This window comes from Rousettus aegyptiacus, unplaced genomic scaffold, assembly GCF_014176215.1.
Source record: "Rousettus aegyptiacus isolate mRouAeg1 unplaced genomic scaffold, mRouAeg1.p scaffold_m13_p_5, whole genome shotgun sequence".
Lineage (NCBI taxonomy): Eukaryota > Metazoa > Chordata > Mammalia > Chiroptera > Pteropodidae > Rousettus > Rousettus aegyptiacus.
The window spans coordinates 18,361,312-18,383,708 of NW_023416308.1; the positions used below are offsets into that span (position 1 = coordinate 18,361,312).

General features: G+C 38.3%; 1 protein-coding gene across 2 annotated transcripts in view; it reads left to right on the plus strand.

Moving 5' to 3' along the window:
- Nucleotides 1–22,397, plus strand: part of PITPNB (phosphatidylinositol transfer protein beta) — a 61,135-nt gene that overhangs the window by 19,398 nt on the left and 19,340 nt on the right. For both annotated transcript variants that reach the window (XM_016129662.2, XM_016129661.2), the window contains exons 5-8: nucleotides 354–361; nucleotides 848–922; nucleotides 2,481–2,564; nucleotides 21,717–21,794. In XM_016129662.2, coding sequence (XP_015985148.1) covers nucleotides 354–361; nucleotides 848–922; nucleotides 2,481–2,564; nucleotides 21,717–21,794 — 245 coding nt within the window. The remainder of the gene's footprint in view (nucleotides 1–353; nucleotides 362–847; nucleotides 923–2,480; nucleotides 2,565–21,716; nucleotides 21,795–22,397) is intronic.

The window sequence follows — 22,397 nt, forward strand, 5'->3', positions numbered from 1 at the left end:
ACACTCAGAAGTGTCTTCTGGTGTAGCTATAACAGTATTGGCACATAATACAGTAAGAGTATGGCAGACTTCTGAAACTGTTCTGTTCTTTGCTAAATTAGTGTTATAAATGATGGTTAGCTTTTGTGATATTATTCCTTTTACCATTGTTTAGAAGTAGATTAATGACTTTATAATCATAGTATCCTATAGTGTGACTTGGGTAGAAACTTTCGCAGACATAAACTACTATATGCTCTGTTTTCAGGTAGTTTAATCTTTATGACATTAAATATTGTGACGGATTGTTCTGACTCCAATTAACATTCTGAAATTTTTCCCTTTTTATTGCCTACCTGTCCATTATGCCTCAGTTGTAACGGTGAGTAAAACTGTTTTTGTGTCACATACTCTTTATTTTTAAACTGTGCTTTAGGTAGTAATTATTTTAACTGTTCCTTGCTTTATTAAAACTGCCCACTGCTGCATGGCTTCTGTATGCTTCTTCCAACAGCCCTCGTGCCACCACGTGTTCCCAGTGTTAATGGGCAGCTTCCAGCCTTGTCTCAAATCTGTTGACTTTATTTTGCTTCTACTTCCTTTGAATGCTCACCAGACCTCACAACCTCTTTAATATTAGCCGTGTATGCTGCATGACAAGTAGGGTTGTTGAAATTATTTAAAAGCATGCAGCATTTGGGTTGCCTGACAAGTCTAGAAAAATAGGTAACTAATGATTCTTTGTCACTTGAAGATCAGGTTTGTTGAATCAAAGCATGGATGATCATGCTAGGGAAGGCTCTTGCAGACATGCACCCCAAAGAACTGGTGAAAGATCACTGTCATTTTGCTGTTGTGTTTTCCGCAGAATGAATATATGAAAGATGATTTCTTCATTAAAATTGAAACATGGCACAAACCAGACTTGGGAACATTAGAAAATGTAAGTTTCACCTCTGGGCTTTCAGTGCAGAAGCCCCTGGAAATGAGAATACCATAGTCCATTTGGTCATCAACAAAGCAATGCCACCTGCATTACTAGCATCTGGCCACCCCTAGGTGTGTCAGATTGCGGAGAAGTGAGTGAGCAACTAGAAACATGGGCTTTCCTGGTCAGTCCCCTTGCCTTGGTGCATGAGTGGACTTGGGCGAGGTTGCTATTTTTATCAGCACCTCTCTTTCTCTGTGGCAGAGAGAGCACAGAAAAACCAAATTCACAGATAATTCCCAAACCAGTTTTAGCCATTAAAGTTTAGATTTCTTTCATCTTTTCATCTCTATATTTGCCAGAGATGCTCTCCTTAGCAAAATTGATTGCCTTAATTTTCACCTTCATTTCACTTTGCTTGGATATGGGTTGATGTCAGAGAAATGGCCAAATGGCAGAATGGAGAAGGTACTTTGAATGCTTTGCAAAAATGTTGACAAGCTCCTAATTTTTATAAGAAAATTCGGACTCAGTACAATCATTAACTTTTGGTAAGGTTGTAAGGGAACTTAGGGAACTGGATATAGGTTGATGCACTTGGTCCAGTGGATCTAAAAAGTGTGGTTCTTGGACCAGCAGTGGCAGCATCTGTGAACCTGTTAGGAATGCAAATTCTTAGGCCCTACCCCATATCTACTGAATTAGAATCTCTGGGGGAGGGGGCCCAGCAGTCTGTTTTTTGGTGTACACTAGAGAACTGTTCCAACTTCATGACAGACACACTGTTAAGTAGGAGAATTAATTAATGGTAATTGCAGTAGGTTCTGTTTTTAGCATGCTTTTATGTTGTTGGTGCCAAGTAATAAATTTAGGTTATAATTTATAGTATTTTGACTTGAGTTTTTCTTCCAGGTGATCATGTTGTTTTTTCATAGTAACTCTAGAGTTTAGAGTCTAAATGAAATGATTTAGTATGCTTTAGTCTGTGTATGATTTAATTTGCCATTTTCAGCTTTCAAATGGGTATATCTGGCAGCTTTTAAACAGTTCTTAATTTGTTCATAGATGGAGTTTCAGAAATAAATGAAGAACACAAAGTGTAGAGGAGTTGACATCATACTGAAACTCAATAGCTTCAGGATAATCAAGTTCAGTAGAGGTTTTAGACCATACAGTGCAGCTTCTTGAAATCTAATTGTAATGTCACTTTGTTTATCTGGAATTAGAAGGTTATAAGGACTTTACATGTACCGTTTGGGTTAAACATAGGTCAGGTACATTTTGTTAAATAAATCATTTCTAAGGACTACCAGAAAATAATGGTGACAGGTTTCTGTTAATTTGACAGAATCCCACCCCCACCCACTCCCTTATTATTTGGGGTCTCAGGGCTGGGGATAACGAAAGATTTCTAGATCCCTCAAGACTTCAGATAGCTGATGAAATAGCAATTTGGGTTTTTTATTCCTCATAATGTACCCTGAGAGAATCAAGATAAAGAATATATATGTAAGTGTAATGGTTTTGCTGAGCAAGAATAGTCTACAGTTTGTTTTGTTTCTATTATTTATAGGTACATGGTTTAGATCCAAACACATGGAAAACTGTTGAAATTGTCCACATAGATATTGCAGATCGAAGTCAAGTTGAACCAACAGTAAGTACTGTGTACTGTTCAATGACATTTTAACCCGTTGCCTCTTACATCTAAAAATTATTTTTTTCCTTTCTTCTATGTCCTACGTTTGTACACTGAAATGAGCCTGGGGCTTGGGTCTGGGTCTGTGCAGCAAAGACCAGAGAGTAGGAGAGGTGATTTGCTCTTTGTGTGGATTTCACCTTTGCACAAGTGATCCCTTTAAGAAGTCTCAGTGTACCTGAGATGTATAGAGGTTTATTTTCATGAGAGTGAGGGGAAGTTATATTTTTCAAAAGAATTCTCCTTTGAGCTTCTTTAAGTAATGTGGGTCCCTTATACTTTTAAAGTGTGATTAAGAAAGCAAAATTTAATTTACATATAAATTTTCAGTAATTCAGATTGACCTAAAGTTGTCATTTGTGGAAAATGGTTGATCGTAGAACATCTCAATTTAGCACTTATTTAGCTTTCTATTTGATTCTTAGTAAATATTTGTATTTTAGGTTTTTAACTTAATGAACAAGTTTTTTTCCAAGAGTAATAAAAACCTTTATTTCACCATCACCCTGCCCTGCCCCAGAATTAAGGCCTTTGTATTTCTTTGCCACAATTTGTTGATATTAGCTCAGTTCTTATAGTATGTTGGATGCTGTGTTGGTTTTTCAGGGCACAGCTATGGACTTTTTACATTTTAAGACAACCAATGACCCTCCTCGTTGCTGGTCTAGACAGCAAAAACTTTGGAATTGAGAGTGTCACCCCTTGTTCTGCCCTAGTAAAAACAACGCGTTTTGTTCGCCTTTTATTTCATAGCCTTCCCATTTTATTTTTGGTGGTGCTTCTCTGAACTTCAGCATTGCTGGTAGCTGAACAGAAATAACCTAAACACTAAACATCTTGCTTTGCTTTTGAAATTTAAATGTAAACTTTCTAAAACGAAAGTCCCCTGCCTTTTCTCAGAAATCAGCGGGGTTGGGACTGCCAGCAGTGACCCTCTGCAGAACTGGATTCTGTTAGGGCCTCTCCTTGATTAGAAGCATGAGCACTGATAAGGGAACATTTTCAAAGAAGTTTTTAGATTTTAGCTGGGTTATGATTTGAAGTTATTTCAGTTTTATGGATTTTTCTGCCTTCGAAATTATATAGGACTTCAGAAGTAAAATGAATGTTCTATTTTAGAAACTATTCAGATATCTGTTTTGCCAATTTTTTCTGTTGATATCTGTTCCAGCCATGATTACTGTACGTGCAAGAATGGTGGTAGGAAGAAAAATCATTGGGAATGAGTCAGGACAGCTTATATGCCTGGAGCAGCAGGTCACAAGATAACATCAAGCAGCAGTATGGCACACTGGGGAAGGCATTCAGATTATATTGTCAGTGTTTGAAAAAGTTGTGCTGGCCCAACAGAATGGTCCAGTCTTGTGTGGCTCATAGGTTTGCATTCCATGTTCTCCAACAGAGTACAAGGCATCTTTGGTTTTGCTGGGGACATAAGTGTAGTTCTTTGTTCTTATTCTGAGGCTAAAATGGGCTCTCATTCAATGTGTGCAGGCAGCAGTGCAGGTTGTAAGAACAATTAAGGCAGATTGTGAAGAACGCTGCAGGCACTCAGTCCCATTCTCTTCCCCCAGCACAACCCTCAGAGAGGAGAGAAGGCAGTACTGGCCTCAGATGAGCAAGACAGCAGCGTGTGGGATAGGTGCTCCAGGTAGAAGGCACTGCAGGTGCGAAGGCTGAGCGGGTGGTTCCCTGTGGGGAATAATGTTTGGGGTGGATAGATATTGAAAGAGAGAATGGATTGGGCCCGAATGAGGAGGTCTGCCTTGTGAGTCCATGGAGCTGTGACTGAGAACATATATTCTGAAAAGATAGACTTCAGATTCAAATTCTGAGGTTCTGCCACCTGCTGGCTCTTCAGTCTTAGGTTACTTTTTCTCTCTGTGCCTGTTTTATCTTGTATAAAATGGGGCTAATTACCTTACAGGATTAAGTGTGAGTACTTAGAGCAGTGCCTAGTTTAATCAATGTTTACCATCATTGTCATTATTATTAGCTACAGTTGTGCAGGAGTTCTGAGAATCTGTTCACACCAGGCATTGTTTAGGTAGTGAATAAGTATTCATATATGCCTCTGTGGTTTTGTTTTTCAGTGTTTGTAGCTCCTATTTTCCAAAGTACATTCTAGAGATTAGTGATATATAAATGTTTTTTAAATTCATTGGGTTCACAGTACCTTTTTTTGTGTGATAAAATACACCTAACATAAAATCTACCATTTTAAATGTATAGTTCATTAGCATTTAGTACATTCACAGTGTTTTACAATCATCGCCACCATCTAGTTCCAGACCAGTTTCATCATCCCAAACAGATACCTTGGACCCACTAACGATCACTCCCTCTTGCTCCCTCCCTCCTTTAACTACCATTAATCTGTTTTTTGTCTCTGGATTTACCTATTCTGGATATTTTATGTAAATGGAATTATAACAATATGTGGCCTTCTCTCTAGCTGCTTTTACTTTAGCATGATGTTTTCAAAATTCATCTGTGTTGCTGCATATGTCATTCATTCCTTTTTTTTGGCTGAGTAATAGTCTGGTGTATGGATATACCGTGTTTTATTCATTCACTCATCTGTTGACAGACCTTTGGGTTGTTTCCATCTTTTGGCTCTTGTGAATAGGGCTGTTGTGAATATTTGTGTCACAGTAGCTTTTTGTTTATTTGCTTTCTAAGTTGTGGATACTAAAAGTACAACTGATGTCATGTAGGAATTCAGACCTTTTGTCAGTAAAAAAGGAACCCTGATGTGAACATTTTCTGCTTATAAAAAATGAGAGAGGAACTCTGTGGTAAGAGGTGACGGTGCCTGTGAAGTTTTTAAGCCTGAGGGTGGGGAGCAGAACATTAAGCTGCCCTGGGGGTGAGTTGTAGGGCCTGGCACCCATTCCAGCAGGGAGGTGGGCAGGAAACCTAGTGGGCTGGATCTGCCCTTTTCTTGTACACATCTTCATCTGTTCACTCTGTTGCCACAGTTGCCCCAACACACAAGCTCTTCTGTTTCCACCCTATCTACTTGGCCTTGAGTAGTTAATATTTGTCTTAGAATTAGCTTCTATTGCAAACACCTGGATCAGTTGGCCATCCTTACCTTTTACCAGATCCAATTTGGTTTTCTGTTAATGTGTTCATGTGATTCTGCTCTTCTATGTTCCTTGAAAATTTTAATCCTAGGGGTTGGGAAAAGAAAGCTTTAAGAATGTATTTGCAATTCTAAAATGGCAGTGTTGTCATAGCAGTCAGCTGGTATCTATCTAATGGCTGCTCAGTCTGTGCTGCTGGCCTAGCCCTGCTAGAGCTATCCAAGATTGGTTTAGTACTCTCAAGAGGTTTACAATCTGGGTGACACAAGCCCAATACAGTGACAGAGTTAACAAATGGCAGAGGCTTACACATGGTCCGAAGTGCTACAGGATGTTAGAGAAAAGACCTAATGAGGATGAAAATCTGAAAAGACTAAATAGAAGAGTAGTAACATGAAGATGAATAGGATTTGATGGGTGGAGTAGTTCACTCCCACACTCATTACATTTTTCCCTCTTACCCTCTTTCTCTCTCTTCCTTCCAAATAGAAATTGAACTTCAGAGGGAAGAATCTTTGTGCAGTTACCCATTATCTCTCTAACTCCTAAGACAGTCCCTGAGATTTAGTAGGCACTCGTGAATGTGCATTAAATCAGTGAATGAATTGTAGGCAAATGGAATAGAAGCTAAGGTACAAATGCATTATTTAACACTGAGGGAAAAACTAGAATAATTTTTGGAGTTGAAGGGAACCTTGGCTACTTAGGCCTGGTTGCTTTCAAACTGTGCTTTGAGTTGTTTGGAGCCCACGCGTGTTGTCAGGATGGAGCGACTGGAACGTGGGACTGAGGAGTTCCCTCTGTTCCCCTCTCCCAGCACAGTTCTACTCGTCTGACATTAGTCTTCACTGTAAGATTTACGTTGAACACACAGTTCTGCAGCTGCAGAAAGTTTGGTTTCAGGGCAAACTTCTCTGTTTTACAAATGAGGAAACAAACCCAGATAAAATAGTTTTTCTTAAAATCATTTAACTAATGCCAGAAGTAGAAATTCTGTCAATCCAGTGTTTTTTTCCACTGACTCTTGGTTCCTTCCAAGCTTAAGGCCCTGCTTTGTCACTCTTTGAGTTGCCACTTGAGCGCTGTCTTCCTCTCCACAAACTAGTCTGCCACTGACCATGTCCTGGGCTTTCCTCTCCTGGCGCATTGCTTGTCCTGGCCTTCCTCCCGGGACGCCTTCCCCTGTCCAAAGCCTGTGTTCTGCAGGTTCTCAGTCAAATTCCACTTCTTCTGGGACCCCCACTGGAAACAGTTTTCCCCTCTGCTGAATTTCTGCTCTTGTTCACATCATTAATGTGTCTCGTTCTCTGTGTTCAGGAACCCATCCCCTTTCCACAGAGTGGGTCCTTCATAAATGTTTGTCGAATGATGAGTTTGAGGATAATTATGAAACTAACCTATGTGAGTCAAGAATTTGTGTAAATTGAAAGTGAATTGGATAACACCTAGGTTGGCAAGGGGTGAGGAAATGGGCACTCACATTGTCTGAGGGAGTATGAATTGGTACAACCCATGTGGGAGAATGAGAAATGCGCATGCCCTTGGACCCCAGTAAAATTCCACTTCTAAGAAGTGATCCTATTCAGTGTGAAGTGACAAATATATTAACATAAGATTGAAACAATCTGAAGTCTAAATGTCTCTTCATCAGTGGGGATCTGATTAAACACATGGTTTTTTTACTCATATGATGGAGTTCAGTGCAGTCATTAAAAGAGAGTGAGAACTCTATCTCTACTATACAGAATCCTTTCCAAGATAATGTGGAGAGAAAAAGATAAAGAAGACTGTGTATACTATGCTTCTATCTATGATATTGTAAAGGGAGAAAAATTTGTATGCACTTACTTATAGACGTCCAAGAAGACTTTGTAAGAGTAGTAATAGGGATTCTTTAGTGCATGGGGGAGGTAGGTGGTGGGGAATGGGGTGGAAAGTGGAAGAGTCGCGGTGTGGCAGAGATGTATGCAATAGATTGGGGGGATGTCCTCTTCTCACTTGGTGTATCAGTTTTCTATGGCCGAATGACAGATCACCACAAATTTAGTGGCCGCGTAACATAACCTAATCAGGGGATTGAGAGCCATCACCTTTGCCATAGTCTGTTGGTTAGAAGCTAGTAGCAAATTTTATTTGTACTCAGGTCAGGGAAAGGGATTATCCAAGATTGTGACTCACTGGGATGGGGGCGGGGAGGCTGTCATACCAACAGTCAATATTTAGTGCCTAAAACTTGCCCTTCAAGGATTAAAGTGACACTAGAATCGTGAGCTTAACTACTAATTGGGCCAGCAAGGTAGGATTTCAATAGGAAGGCCTTATAGGGGTGTGGTGCTCTCTCACAAAAGTTCAGACTGGCATCTAAATAAACTCTTAGAGGTTTTAGTCTCTGACGTAATTTATCGATTTTCATTTTATTTTTAATGATTTTCATTTTATTTTTAATGAACTCTGGTTTTTCTTGAAGGTGACTATTTTTTCTAAAAACCTCTTAAATGGTTGAATATTACTTGCTTTAATTTTGAGAGGATAAGTGGCCAAGTCTCCTGAATCAGGACAAAGTTGAAATAGTTGGGAGTTGAGAAAGCAAGTTGGAAGTAAACTTGTAGCTTTTAACTCCACCTGGTGGGGGTTTCTGTTAGTGCAGGTGGATTTAATACAAACAGCCCTAAACATTTTAATTCATAGTGACTGTTGATTACTTTTAGGGTTTAACTCTGCTGAGTTGCTTGTGTCAGCTTGCATACCTTTCTTGTCGTAGACTTGCTAGTTTTGGTCATGCTTAAGAACTTTACCTCACCATGCATAGGTGGGATGTGATAAACCCATAGCGTAACTCAATATGTGGGTGAATGCTCCGACATGTTTATATAATTAAAGATAGACATTGTCACAGTAACTCTAGGAACAGGTTTATTGTAAAAATCTGTTAGTATTACTCAAGGTTATAGAGTAATTTGCTAAAGAAATCACATGTATTTAAATAAAATATATGGATTATTTTTTTTGTTAATGACTTATGGAAAGTCCATTTGAGCTGTTAATGTATCCACTGTGCTCTGTAATTTTCTAGAAGATAACATCATTACCTAATGAAACAAGCTAAGCAGTCTAGGATTTCTGTATCAAGGTCCCCATCCAGTTTCTTTTATTAACCACCGTATAAACTAGATTTTCTGTGTCCAGGGAAGGAGGCATTGTAGTGAAGTGTTAAGATGTTATATCCTTTAAGTAGGAAATCTCCTTCCGCTTAGCATTTAAACAGCCACTGAGCACTCTGTGTTCCAGCAGAACACACCCTCTTGCTCCCATCCTCTTCCCCATTTCAAATGTAACCCACTTCTGAAAACGTATCACTTCTGAAAAGAATTCCTCAGTACATTAGGAACCCCTAGGGGGTTTGACCTGTACTAAATCATCTCTGTGTTGCCAGGATCTAGCAAGATGCTCAATATTGAGCCTGACATAGAATGAACTTTTAGTTAACAGTTTGGTGTATCAAAGAGAAATTGTGTGGATTTTTTTCCTCTCTGTGGTGTTAAAAAAAGTTTCAAGGAATTGAAATTTTTATCATTAAATATTAAATGAATGAAATGCTACTTCAATTCCTTCTTTACTAATCCTAGATGGTGAAATTTGTATGATGTGCCTTTAATTCTGAAAATTCTGCCATTTCTAAATGAGCAAATGTGTTTTTGTAAGATTAAAAAGTGTTTTAGTTAGATCAAATTGTAGTAGGAGTTAAGGTATTCAACATAAAATACCAGAATATAAGTGTTAAAATTTTTTTAGTATCTAAAGTTGTCATTGATACATAACCGCAATAAGTTGAGAATTCTTTAAATGTCCTGATGAAATGCACATGCATGTCTCCAACTCATTTCCAAAATATACACAAATGAGTCAGTTGACATCTGCTTCTGCTTTTTTTTAAGGTATAAATTTGAATCTGGCCCCTTTTAATCATCTCCAGCACTTTGTCTAAGTAGCTTTCCATGATTTGTATACAAAAGTCACTTCCCAGGAGAGGAAGACTCTTTAAAGTGTAAGCCGAAGTGTACACATGATTAACATCAGAGAGACCCTTCGTTTTTGGAAGTAATTTGAAAGAAAATGAGCAGGGTTTTTTTTTTCCTTTTTATAGAAAAAAAAGGAAATTGGAAGCACATTTTTAGATATATATGTGTAACCAGAAAGGATTGTATTAGCCTTCTTCTATAGTATATGCTTCATCTGTAATACATGCTATGTGACTTTTTTTTTATAATTTCCAAGGGTATTTTAGTAGAAATAATATTAAATTCAAATTTTTAAGGCTCACTGGCTGGAAATTGATATAAATGTCAGTAATGAGCAAATATAAATGATATGAAAGTATTAAATTGGGGGTTTATTTTAAAAATATGGATCTATTTCATATTGAAATGTGGTAAGTTTTAAAGACGCAGTGAAATTTTTTTTTCCTCATCTTTCATTCAGCATGTTGGAATATACTAATTTATGATGAAAAGTTTTTCTCAAATGAGGCATTTCAAAACCAAGAGCTGTTCAGTTTTATAACTGTAGTGGTGTTTTCCTGAAGATGGTATTCTTAAAAGGAGGAGACACAAGCCCGAAAGTCATGTGCCTTGTTTCTGAGTCACAGAAAGTATGTGCATAGTGTGCTCTGATTGGTAGGGTTCCTCATGGGGACCTCCTGCAGAGCTTGAGGGGCCCTTTTAATGCAGGTGACCAGGTAAGCTTGTGCTCTTAAGATAAAGCTCAAATTTCATTCATACCTCTTCTTTTGACATTTTTAACCCCTTCTGCCACAGTTGTTACTCCCACATCTCTCTTCTTGCTTGCCAGTGAGTATAATCACCATGTCATATTTACCTCAAGTCTCGATTCTTTTTCCTGATCCCTCTTCCTGTTTGCCCTTGTACACCCCTGGAGAACGGTGGGGAGGGGGGTGTCTTACCCTGTGGGATTAGAGCACTATAGCCACCCTGCAGCCCTGATGCCTGTGCCTCATAACCAGTCTCCTGTCCCTGGACTGTGGTCTTTGGGTCCTTATCACTGCTGGGATTCTGGACCACCCTGTGCCACCCTTTCTAGCATAACACTTCAGTTGAGCAGTTTTTTCAGAAAGAACAGAGCAGCTGGTGCAAAGTGTGGCTCTACTTATAGTCTCAGTTCTTTTCTTGATACCCCAGGGAACACAGGCACTTCTAGGTGGGAAGATGGGCTACTGATAAATCTTATCCTCCCTACCAGTACCTGCCATCACCTCCATTCAGTACAGCTCACTTAGCCTCTCCCACCTGGTTTGGCCTCCTTCGGAGAATACCCCCACCATGGCCATGAAGTAAGGTCTACATGAACCCCAGTTGTAGGCTGAATCTGCCCACTGGTCCAGTTTTCTGAACATTTCTTGGACGTTAAGTGGTTCTTTTTAGGGTCCTTGACAAGGACCCTCTGGGGAGCATTGTAGCCAGGACTTGAGCCTAAAGGCTTGAGCCCCTTTCCATTTTAAGGGAGGTCTGCCCACAGACAGCTTGTTAGATAGAAATGCCCATTTTTACTTAGCCCTCTCCTAGGTGGGGCTCAGAGCTCCCCCCAGCCCTCCCGGTGATTTCCTGTGCATGGTCAATGTCAATGCTTGGGGTGTGCTCTCCTGCACTATTAATGATGAAGATTGTGGAGTGGGCACCCTTCTAGGATTTTGGAAGAAGAAGAATCTCAATTGGAGGCTGGTCTAAAACATTTACCCTGGCCTTTTTACAAGGAGCTTAAGCCCAGATTAGTGCTGTACTTTCCCTGAGCCACACACCTAGTGGAAGGGGAACCAGGACTCACAAGCATGGTTGCTGACTTATTTTTGTCTTTTTAGAATATCTCACTATATGACGTTCCTTCTTTTGCAATCCTTTGAGAGCATTCTTATTTAAAATGAACAAGCAATCACCTATTCTTCCATCCCTCTTCCCTAGTCCTCTGAAATAGCAGTTTTCATCAGTGGTCTTGATCACCTCCTCCTATAACTGCTGAACTCTGGCTTTTTTTTTTTTTTTTAATTTGCATACATGCATTTAGAATAAAAGGCCTGGAAGCCCTAAGGTGTCTTTTGGTGTGGGCATTGTAGAGAACTCCACTCTTACGTTTTCTCATATATTCAGTTAGCAAACATTTGTTGGAACTTGCTATTTGCTCTGTGGCAGCGTGGTAAATATTTTTTCCAGATAAAGGAATAATTGTATCTGTCTGAAGAGAGTGAAAGATTCTTAATCAGTGAACACATTAAAGTGTTTCTAAATGACTTTGGAGTTCCTTTGTTCCATCTGTTGCTTGTGTAACATGCAGTGCTGAGTGCCCCTCCACCAAAGGGCTTTTTTTCTCACAACTGGTAAAGACCAGTGCTGGGCTCCAGGCTGCAGCCAAAGTCTGGATTCCGAGGCTGACGAGAGAGCTGGAAGGTTTGGAGTGTTGTATGTTATTAGATGAAGAGCCCTGCCCATTTAATTGCATATCAAAAGACAATAATGGGGTTGTTGTACACATCTAAGCTGCACATCTAAGCCTCTTGTAGAAGTTCCCTGATCATCTTTGTAAGGATTGTGATGTCAATGAATTGATTTTAAAGTTTGTGCTCTTTGCTTATTCTTTGTAGCATTGACCGCTTGTTCTTTGGTTATGATCCATTTGTTTGGTGTGTGTGTTTTGGTAGCCAAAACAGTCTCAATTTAGTCAAGAGCAGAAATATGCTAACCAGTACCTGATTTTCTGAAATTCAGGTTGCTTTTGAAAATGAACCTGTAAGACTTGCTTTTCCATCCATTTAACTATTTTCACTTTGAACTTCCAGTCCATTATTTGAGTGTTGAGCAACCTGACACTTTTTAAGTATTTTAAAACATGAGTGTGTATTGTTTTAAAGTTATTGCCCTTTTTAAAGATACTTATTTTAAATGTTAGCCTTGTAAAGCCGATGAAACTTCATTTAATTTATTTAGGCTTGTAAGTTTTGGTTATACCTTAAGCAGTACTTGTTTTCTGTACTCTAGGAAGGATTCAGGCATATCTTTTCTTTTGATCAGACATTCTGTGAGACAGTGCCCAGATGTTATACATTTGCGTAGATAGTGTTGGCAACATATGCTTTACTGCACTGCCTTTAGAAAAAAAACCTCGTAATTTTAAAGAAATGTAAGAATCATAAAATACACTTTCTAAATCATCCTTATAAGATTAATTTTTTACCTCTTTAGAATTAAAAACAAATCTGGCTGGAAAAAATTATAAATTAGATCAGACCATGTGAAATTGTTAATGTTTGGCAGCTTTCGAACTATAAAAATAACATTTTTTTAAACGGGTCAACCTAGGAGATCTTGGAATTAACCTTTGGGAGATGATAACCTTAAATGGTCAGCATCGACTGTGATTCTAGTTTGTTCTCTCTCACAGCTTTCAAAAAGCTGCTGCATTTTGGATGTTACTTTTGTTCCAACTGCTGCCGCTTTCTTCCTAAGAAGGGCTTTCTGCTTCTCAGAGCTGTGTAGTGGCTACCCAGTTCCTTAGCCCTAAGAAGAGCTTTTGTTTATTAGAAGTCTATGGCTGAGACCCAGCGAGTCAGAGTAGAGCCTGTGGTTGCCAAATGCTTCTTCGGTTGTTCTCCTTGGCATGAGCAGGCACTCAGTCTAGCAGAGTACCTCTTCCTTTCACCATTAAAGTGAACCTAGACATTCATATCTATTTTAAAAGTTTGTAACTTGTCCCTGGTATATGTGTGAGAGACTTAAAAGCTCTTTATTGAAATGTGTGTTAGAAAGAGGTGAGAATTGTGACCCAACTCCTAACGTGTTAATGGTAGCCTCTCTTAACTTAAGACCAAAACAGTACAACTCAAGTACAGATTTTGAGGTAGCAGTGATTTTTGCTTTTGCTGAAGCAATTTCCACTCGGCTATGCTCTGAAGCAAATCATTGTTGAGATCCTTTGTGTAGTAGGTTACAGAGGTTTTTTTCCCTCCATCCTCAAAGAAGATATAAATGTTAACATGGTTCTTATTAAAAGGAAATGTAAAAATGTTTCCCATTTTCTCTTCTTGCCTTACATGGACAAGTGCTTTCATAGCACTTATATTTGCATCCGGTAGTGGATTTAGAGAATGCCCCTTGTATTTGAAGACATAATTGGATGGCAGTGCCCTCTTGTGGGAAAATAACATATTGCTTATAATAACGTGCTTGCTTAACTCTTAGCAAGGAGTTTTAAATTTCTCTTTAAAATCTATATATGAGCATATTTTGCACAAAATACCTTCTCACTAGAACCTATTATTAATGTTTATTTCTAATCTCTTCCATCTTTTAAAAGTATAAAAAGTAGGTAGGGTAGTGGAAGTGGCAGGGTGTTCAGTAGAATTGCTCCATTTCCTGGCTGGGAAAAAATTCTTTGGTTAAGTGTTAGAAAAAAAATTTTTTAGTAGCTAATGGCAGATATTTTTAAAGAAATTAAACACAAAACAGCTCCAAATAGAGTTTTAAAAGAGCATTCTTCATAAAAGCTCCTTTTCAACAATCTCTTTCTTAGAGACGGTTCTCTAGGCTGAGATCCCATCAGGTAAGTGAGTCTTATCAATGATAAAGTGTAAATTACATCCCATTTTTGCAGCAATGTATTGTAGTCAGCCTGAGTGTCAGCAGTGCCACATCCAAGTTCAGGTGGAGTCGGGCAATTTCACTCCCCACCCCCAGTGGAATGGCAGTACACTTGTTCCTACATAGTAAGGGTTAACTGAGAATGTGTGTGCCTGGCATGGCACATAAGCACTCCAAAAATAGAAGCAAGAATGATGCTGCCTATCGGATTTTGCCCTTACTGTTAAAAAAGAATTATAAATTTTTTCCACAATTATTTCGTATTTAATGCTTGTTGAATTCATGCTCTGGGTTAAATCAGGTCCTGGGATTTAGGAGCTGCTTTGTCTGAAGGCGATATCAAGAACCAACCTGGACATTTTACTGGAGAGTAAAATTCAACCTGTGAATTTTAAATAGGACCCCCCCCACCGCCACCACCCATTTTAGTTAAAGGAATCTGATGTAATATATTCTACGATCTGTCATTTAAAGAAATAACTGCATTTTGTGTTAAAACTTTCCTAAACCTAATTCTTACATTTCAGGCATCTGAGACTTAATTTTAAAATGTATAATGTTATACAAGCACTTTTAGCAAAACGGACTTGTTGATATAACTTATTTTAAAATCTTAATTTTTAAGTGCTATAATAAACATACAGTAATAGTAAATATATTATAGTAATGACTATATTGAATATTTGTACTTGAAACAAATCAGTACCCCACCTACCCTGAGGAGTAGTCCAACATCCCTGGGCTATCCATATCCAGGAACCCCTTTTCCCACCCACCAGGGGCTTTCTCCTTTTCACTTCACCTGCCCATCTCATTTGGAGCACAATTATTTTGGTTTTCCTGCTAGGTTATAGTATGTGTTGTCTGTCACATCAGGCTTTTGGTTGTAACCTCTTTTCACAGCTGAAATTCTGATTTCTTTCTCTTGCTCTCTCTTAATCGTAACTTTCAAAGGCTTTGGGGGTCTGCCTTCATAAACATAACAGTGTTGGTGGTCTCTGGCTCTGAAATGGATAAGATGAGAAAATGAAAGAAGCGATTGGCCTACCTGTGCTCTAGCCTGTGCTACCTGAGCTCTAGCAATGCTCTAGGCTGTGGCCACCTTTTTAGCACAGAGCTCTGTCAGCAGCCTCTGCCCCCCTTTTTCTGTACACCATTCTCCCATCCAAGTACTAACCAGGCCCTACCCTGCTTAGCTTCTGAGATCAGACAAGATCAGGCACATTCGGGGTGGGTATAGCCATAGACCTCTGTCCGCCACTCTTACCCCATCCACACCCCCAAACCCACGTCTCTTATCAGTAGAAAGGTTACAAAAAAGTGTTCCGTTCACGTGTGTAGGCTTGATTTCTCAGTTCTCAATGCAGTTTAAAAATTCAGTTTTTAGGAGGAGTCATTGGTGGAAAACCAGTAAGGATTAATGAGAAGGCTGAATTAGAGAATATTTTTAATGCAGTTTTGTTCCTCTGAGATACATTCAGTAACAGAAACTAGGCCAACAAGTTATTGACAATTAGTGGCCCTTTGGGAATCTGCTTTAATGAATAGATAAGAATGATTTGTAATTAGCATAATAATTATATGCAAATGATGCTTCAGAATTGCTCTAAAACACTTCTGAACTGTTTAAACAGCTCTCCTGAGATCTTGTTACTCTATTAATTTGTGTAGCAAATCCTTTTTTCATAGATCATGCAAAGATAAACTTCAGTCCAGCCCCTGTCCGAATTATTATGAATTCCAAGGTGGTAGAACCTGAATTAATGAGATTTACTTATACTATATTAATGGTACTCTGCGGGAACCTGAAAGGGTGAGGAGTCATTGGGGAGATGTAATTAAAAATAGAAAAAAAAAAAAAAAAAAGCTGTTTATTTGAAAATAACTCCTGAAATGTGTTTCTTAAACAAGTTAGTAAATGTTATTTCTCTTTACACCCCTGTTTCTTGCTCTTAAAAAATTTTAATGCAGGCATATTTTAGTAATGGGCTTCCCCTTTGGAGTCTGGCTTGAATTTCGTCAGCTCCAGTTAGTTGTGTACTAGGTCAGTGGTGATAGGATCCAGGATCCAGGACTCCTTGTTTTCTAAGTGCCACAATACTGAAACTGCAGGGCAGTGCTAATAAGTGATGTCTGATATTTATCTTCATATTTAATTCCGCCCCCATCCTGGTCTTTACTTTTAGGTTGTGATTAGAGGAAATAAGCTTTGCTACGTTAAGCAGCAGTACCTGTGCATTTTAAACTTAGTGATTATCTTTGAGCTATTTGAATAGACACCCAATTAATCATGTTATGCTAAAGGAAAGCATTTTACAGCGGGCTGCAGGATCCTAATATTGCTCTCAAGTTTTTGTGTTTACCCTGTAGAATTATTTCTCTTTTTTTGTGGGGGTGCAGGACATGCCCTTTTATAAGTAGATGTCTAGGAGTTGCTAATGCCTGTGTTTAGGTCCACTTTTCCTTAGTTTACATTTGGACTCACCTATGGGAACCCTTGCATGGTTCTTTAAGCAATTTCTGATGTCTGTAGTTCATCTCGAATTTTCTACAAGCTGTCAAGAAATTCCTAGCAGCCTGTCCCCCAACTTCCTACTCACTTCTCTATTCCTAATCATGAGTTAGATCTGAGCTCAAGGACATTTAGGTTGGCTCAGCACAGATTTTGCATTTTTATTCTAGGGGACAGGCTCTGTGCTAAAAGATTCATAAAACTAATATTCTTTGTCTTAAAAAGGAATCTAGTTTCTGTTGAGATTTTCTGTTGAGAGCTGTGGTGCGTAACAGATACCCAAAAGGCAGCAAAACTTTTGTATTCCATTGACAGAAAATAGGCACTTAAAAGAAGTGAATGAATGTATTCTGTAGTTCCATTATGGAGACTCAGTAATCCATTTATTTACCACATTATATTTTATGTGTTCTCCAAAGGGTGTCTTGACTTTCACTTGCCTTCTTTTTTACTTAAGAGTTTGCAATTAAATATCATTGTGTTAATATTAATTCAAATCTAGCTTATGCCGATACCATTGTGTTTTTCTGTTGTTCAGGCAGTATTGGTGGAGGGAGTAGTGTCTAGGGACATTACACCTAACTTGATAATGATGGTTTTACTAAGCCCTTACCCTGGCCGGGCCTCTGGGCATTATACAGATAATTAAAATTTGATCATAAAAATTTTTTAAACAAGGTGCACCTTAGCAATAAGATTTTTTACTTTTAAATGTGATTTTTAAAAACTCCTTTCGCAAATGCATTGCCTGGTGAATTTGCTTTCTTTTTTCCCAAGGATTACAGAAAGTGCATAGCAAATTCAGCCTTCAGAATACCCAGGAGCTGAAGACTCAAGTAGGCTACAGCTGTCTTCACCCACAGTATTCTAAAAGAACTAATGAGATGAGAAGTCTGCAGCTGGTGGCAAGCACAATAAACCATGAGCCAAGGGCTTCTCTTCATCAGAGCCTCCCCTTTCCCCATGGGATCCCAAAGGAGACAGAATACTAACAAAGCCAGCAGGCTGTCTCATTCCACACTATTGCTCATTTGCAGCTATAATTGGTAGCTGAGGTTGCATTCTGTATGCTGAAACTGTCATACATGAAGGAATATATTTGTTCATTGTGATACGGATATAAATCGGCCAGTTTTCAAATACAGAAAGACCAAACTAGATACCCAACAATAAAATTGTAGCAAAGAAGATACTGTTCAACAAATTAAATGTTTGTTACAGAGATACAGAACTGAGGTTGTTAAAACTACACCTGCTTCCTGCTTTTTTAATATCTTGCTACTTAATTCAGCTGATTAAACATTTACGTATTTGAGCTAACATAAAAAAGCACAAAAATTCCTAGGTTTTGACAAGATGTATTATCCTCATCTGTCAAAGTTAAGGTACTATTGTTAATAATTGGATTTTGTTACATTTTTGGTATATCTGTAATGTTTCTTCCTTTGTATTCAAAAGAAAAAAGCAGAGGGAAGACATAGCTTTGGAGATCTATGTGTATGTATTTATAATATCTGATATGCACACACTCATTTCTTATAGGAAAATCCACATTGGTATCTGGCACTACTGCTTCTTGGTGTTTTTAAAATGTGTTTTGCTCATCTGGCATTTGTGGACACCCTTCTGTGCCTCTCCTGTGTAGTGTATCAGAAAGAGCCCAGGATAGAGGCTAAGAAGCCTTGTGTTGAAGTCCTAGGGGAGCCATACCACCTCTTTGTTGGCTTTGGTCTCCTCATCTGTAAATGAGGTAGCTTGGATGGTCCTCAAGGTTCAGTTTACCTCTATAATTCTGTGCATTCATAGTTCAGAAAAGCACCCAATGAACAACTAGCATTAATAATGAAGACTCGGAAATACACTTTGTGGAACAATGTATTAGGTCCAGAATGGAGAAGCTTCAAAGTGTTATTCCATTTTCTTCAGTTAATTAATCTATGTCAAATAGGTATTGAAAATCTCTGAAGTTGTTGCCTTGGTATGGAGCTGGGGTTAGAAAGGAGAAAGGAGTTGTCAAAAAAGTCTGGGTAATCCATCCCCTCACATTTTCATTTTCACTGGTGCCACAATTATGCTTAAGCCTATCACCTTGGGGCAGGTCAACCTCTTAATTAATTTATCCCTACATGAGTATAATTTATGCTGGTCACAATTTAGAACAAGCTTGCTTTTCTTAAATTATTTGTTTCTTAATTTATGTACTACCCTTATATTTCTTCAGGGTGTTTTCCTTTAGCTCTACTGATATTTGTGTGCACTTTGTTTTGTGGATTTTGTTTTTCCTTTCTCTCTGAGATCGGGCAAGTTCTGCAGTTTTTTCTTTTATTCCTTCCCCCCATATTTTAATATATTCAGATTCAGAATCTGTCTTCCAGTTATAGCATGTTTTATTACCTGAATGTTTTCATTCTTAATGGTACATAGAATAATGGAGCATCCTCCAACTCTTAGGTTCAGGAAATGTGGTAATTTATTGTTGAAATCATGCCAGGGTCCATAACATCTCAGATTTGGGGGAAAATATATATATATATTTATATATATTTGTATATATTATATGTATTTTATAAATATATATATATATATTTTTTTTTTTTTTGAGCACCGTGCCCACAGCGAGGTCACACCCCAGATGGTAAAAAAGAAAAAAATGTATTTTCCCTCAAATGTGATGAAACACTGGCCAGACCTCTGGACATTGTATAGATAATTAAGATCTAATCATAAATAATATTCACATAATGCACCTTAGCACTAAGATTTTTATACTTTTAAATAGGGTGTTAAAACTCATTTAAAAAAATATTTTCATGGCTAGTGTTGGTTTTGATTCTGACCCTAATTCTTCTCTCTGTTCTGTGTTGGCAGTTTACATGTACTCCCTGAGTTTCAGTTCCGTTTTCTTGGTTTGCCTGTCTTTCTCTCAACTAGACTGACTTTCTAGGAGCCAGAGCCATGTGTTGGGTCTCCTTACCCCTTGGACTACCTCTTAGCATCCTGTGTACTACCTTATATATGATGGCTGTTAAATAAATAGACCTTGATTGAGGGAGATGATGTCAAAGTGATTATTTGATATGACGTTAAATATTTTCAATTTTGGAGAAAATTGAGCTTGTTCGGGAATTTTAATTTCAAGCTTCTGACCTAAAAGGAATGTTTTATGGAGTTCTATGGTTATTGGTGTTAGCATAGTAGCTGTGTTCTCACTGGATCTTGATAGTAAGACCACCCTGTGCGGTTGATACTTTTCTCAGTCAACAGTGAACATGTTCATTTTTAGGGTGTGGTTCAAAACAAGAGTTTCAGAATTCATTACAGTAATTGAACCTTCTGCTAATGTGCCCAGACACATGAAGTAACTCCAGTTGTCTGATCCTTGTAGTCATCCCAGTTTGTCGTTCCTGGATAATGCTGACCTAATGCCTATGGTTACACCACATTGCTATTGGCCTGCTAAGTTTGCTTGTGTAGTAAGTTTAGTCCATTGTTGGACCTTTTTATAGCTTCTTAGAAGACATCCTTTAAACAGGCTTCAAGTTCAGGGTCACGTATTTACCTAATATCTTTAGTTACGTTGTATACCTGAACCTTGCATTTTTTATTCCTCACATACTTTATTGTAATTTTTTTTTCAGGAATTATCATCATGTCATATGCATTTACTGAATAACTATTTAGTCTTGTTTGGCTGCTTCTCAGCATGTTTTCATTGATCTGCGAAAGTTTGTATTATACTTCAGAGTATGTTCAGTTCTTACACTGCCCTTATCTCTAGAACAATGATTTTTCACATTTAACTGGCCTGGGGATTTTTACCAATGGATGTGGTTTCTCCACAAATGGTATGAAGGACTCCTGGTTCAGAAATCGTGCTGAGGAGGGAAAGGGCTCTCTCCCTATGCAGTATTTTCAATTGACCAACTGACCTCTGTTAATTATTCCTTTTACAACTCATTCCTTTTTTTAAACCTGAACTTTAGCTCCTCAAAGATAATTTTTGTTTCTTTTCATAGATTGCATGTATATATGTGTAATAATGACGAAAGAACTTTTGTAAAGCAGACAGGTTTAAAAAGATTTACTCCGTTCATTTCCCTCATTCTATCAGGAAGAGTATGTTAAGAGAAATAGAATTCACACACAGTAGAACCTTGCATAAAACCTAAATTTGAGGGCAGTTCCGCTGTGACTTGACATGTAACTGAGGTATTCCCATAATGAGACATAAACTCATCCCTCACCTCCTTTGACAAGGAGGGGCTGCCATGAGTACAGTCCCTCTTCTATGAGGAAGCTGGGGTATATGGGCCTCATGGCTCTCTGGACATGGTTTTGGAAAAGCTGGCTTTATAGTAGAGTCATCTACCCAAGGCCCCACCGTGAAAGAGACGGTGGGTGCCGAGCATCAGTAGTTCTGACCTGTGTTCCCAGTCACAGTAGTGACTCTCTAGCGGACATTAAGAGTCCAATGTCATCATCTTTGGATATCGTCAAAACTGGTATTAGGTACGTTTCATTTCTTGAATGTGACTATACATATATCAAAATACTGGAACTGTTGAAAAATGTTGGAAGATTTATTCTTGCAGATAGCTATCCAGTAACCAGTGTTGGACTGCTAACTAAGACTTTTATTACTTTTTTATTATGTAGTCATTTTGCCTTAAGGTAAAAATTTAAAGCAAAGAGAACCAAACTGAAAATGTAATGTCATATAGAAGCATTTTCCTACTTTTATGCAAAAGCACAGTAAACCTAATTGGTTTCTGTCATGTGTTCTAGTAGCTGCAAAGAGCTATTCTGGCAAGGTTAAAGAATTTTCTCTGGTTTTCTTTGCTGCCTCTGACTTTGTTTTGCTTTGCAGGACTACAAAGCTGATGAAGACCCAGCATTATTCCAGTCAGCCAAGACCAAGAGAGGCCCTTTGGGACCCAACTGGAAGGTACTGGATGCTGACCTTTCTGACAGGCAGAGTCTTGGCAACAGAACACTTGACAGGTCTTGAGCTAGTGACGTTTAAGTGAAAAATAGAAATGGCACAAAAATAGTTTTATTTGCGATAAGGACTTAAAGCCAGTTGCAGTTGGCCAGCAAGTCTGTGCTGCGTTAACAGACAGAACATAGACAGAATGTCACTTTCAGCATAATGCTATTCCGATAACTCTTAAAGGAGACAAGTAGTTTTCATCTTTGGGGTTTGTAATGTTCTCTTTTGAGACCTGAAGCAGTATAAAATTCCATTTTAAATGAGGGCTTGTAGTTTAAATTTACTCAGTAAAAACTGAAGAAGTTCCCTTCACCTGAGCTTATGTTCCTTTTAATAATTATACTTTGAAAAGCAGGACACCAGAGGACAATTTTGATGCAAGTAGTTGTTTTCTAATAAAGAGTACATCCTTGCTTTGTTGAGAGAAGTAAGAAAAGCAATGTCAAGGTAAACATTTAAATTGCTGTAGGAATGTAATGCATTTTAAAGACATTTGCTAAACTAAATGACAAACCCTTAAAAAAGGCTTAATGTGTTGATGGCAAGTTATTACAGCTA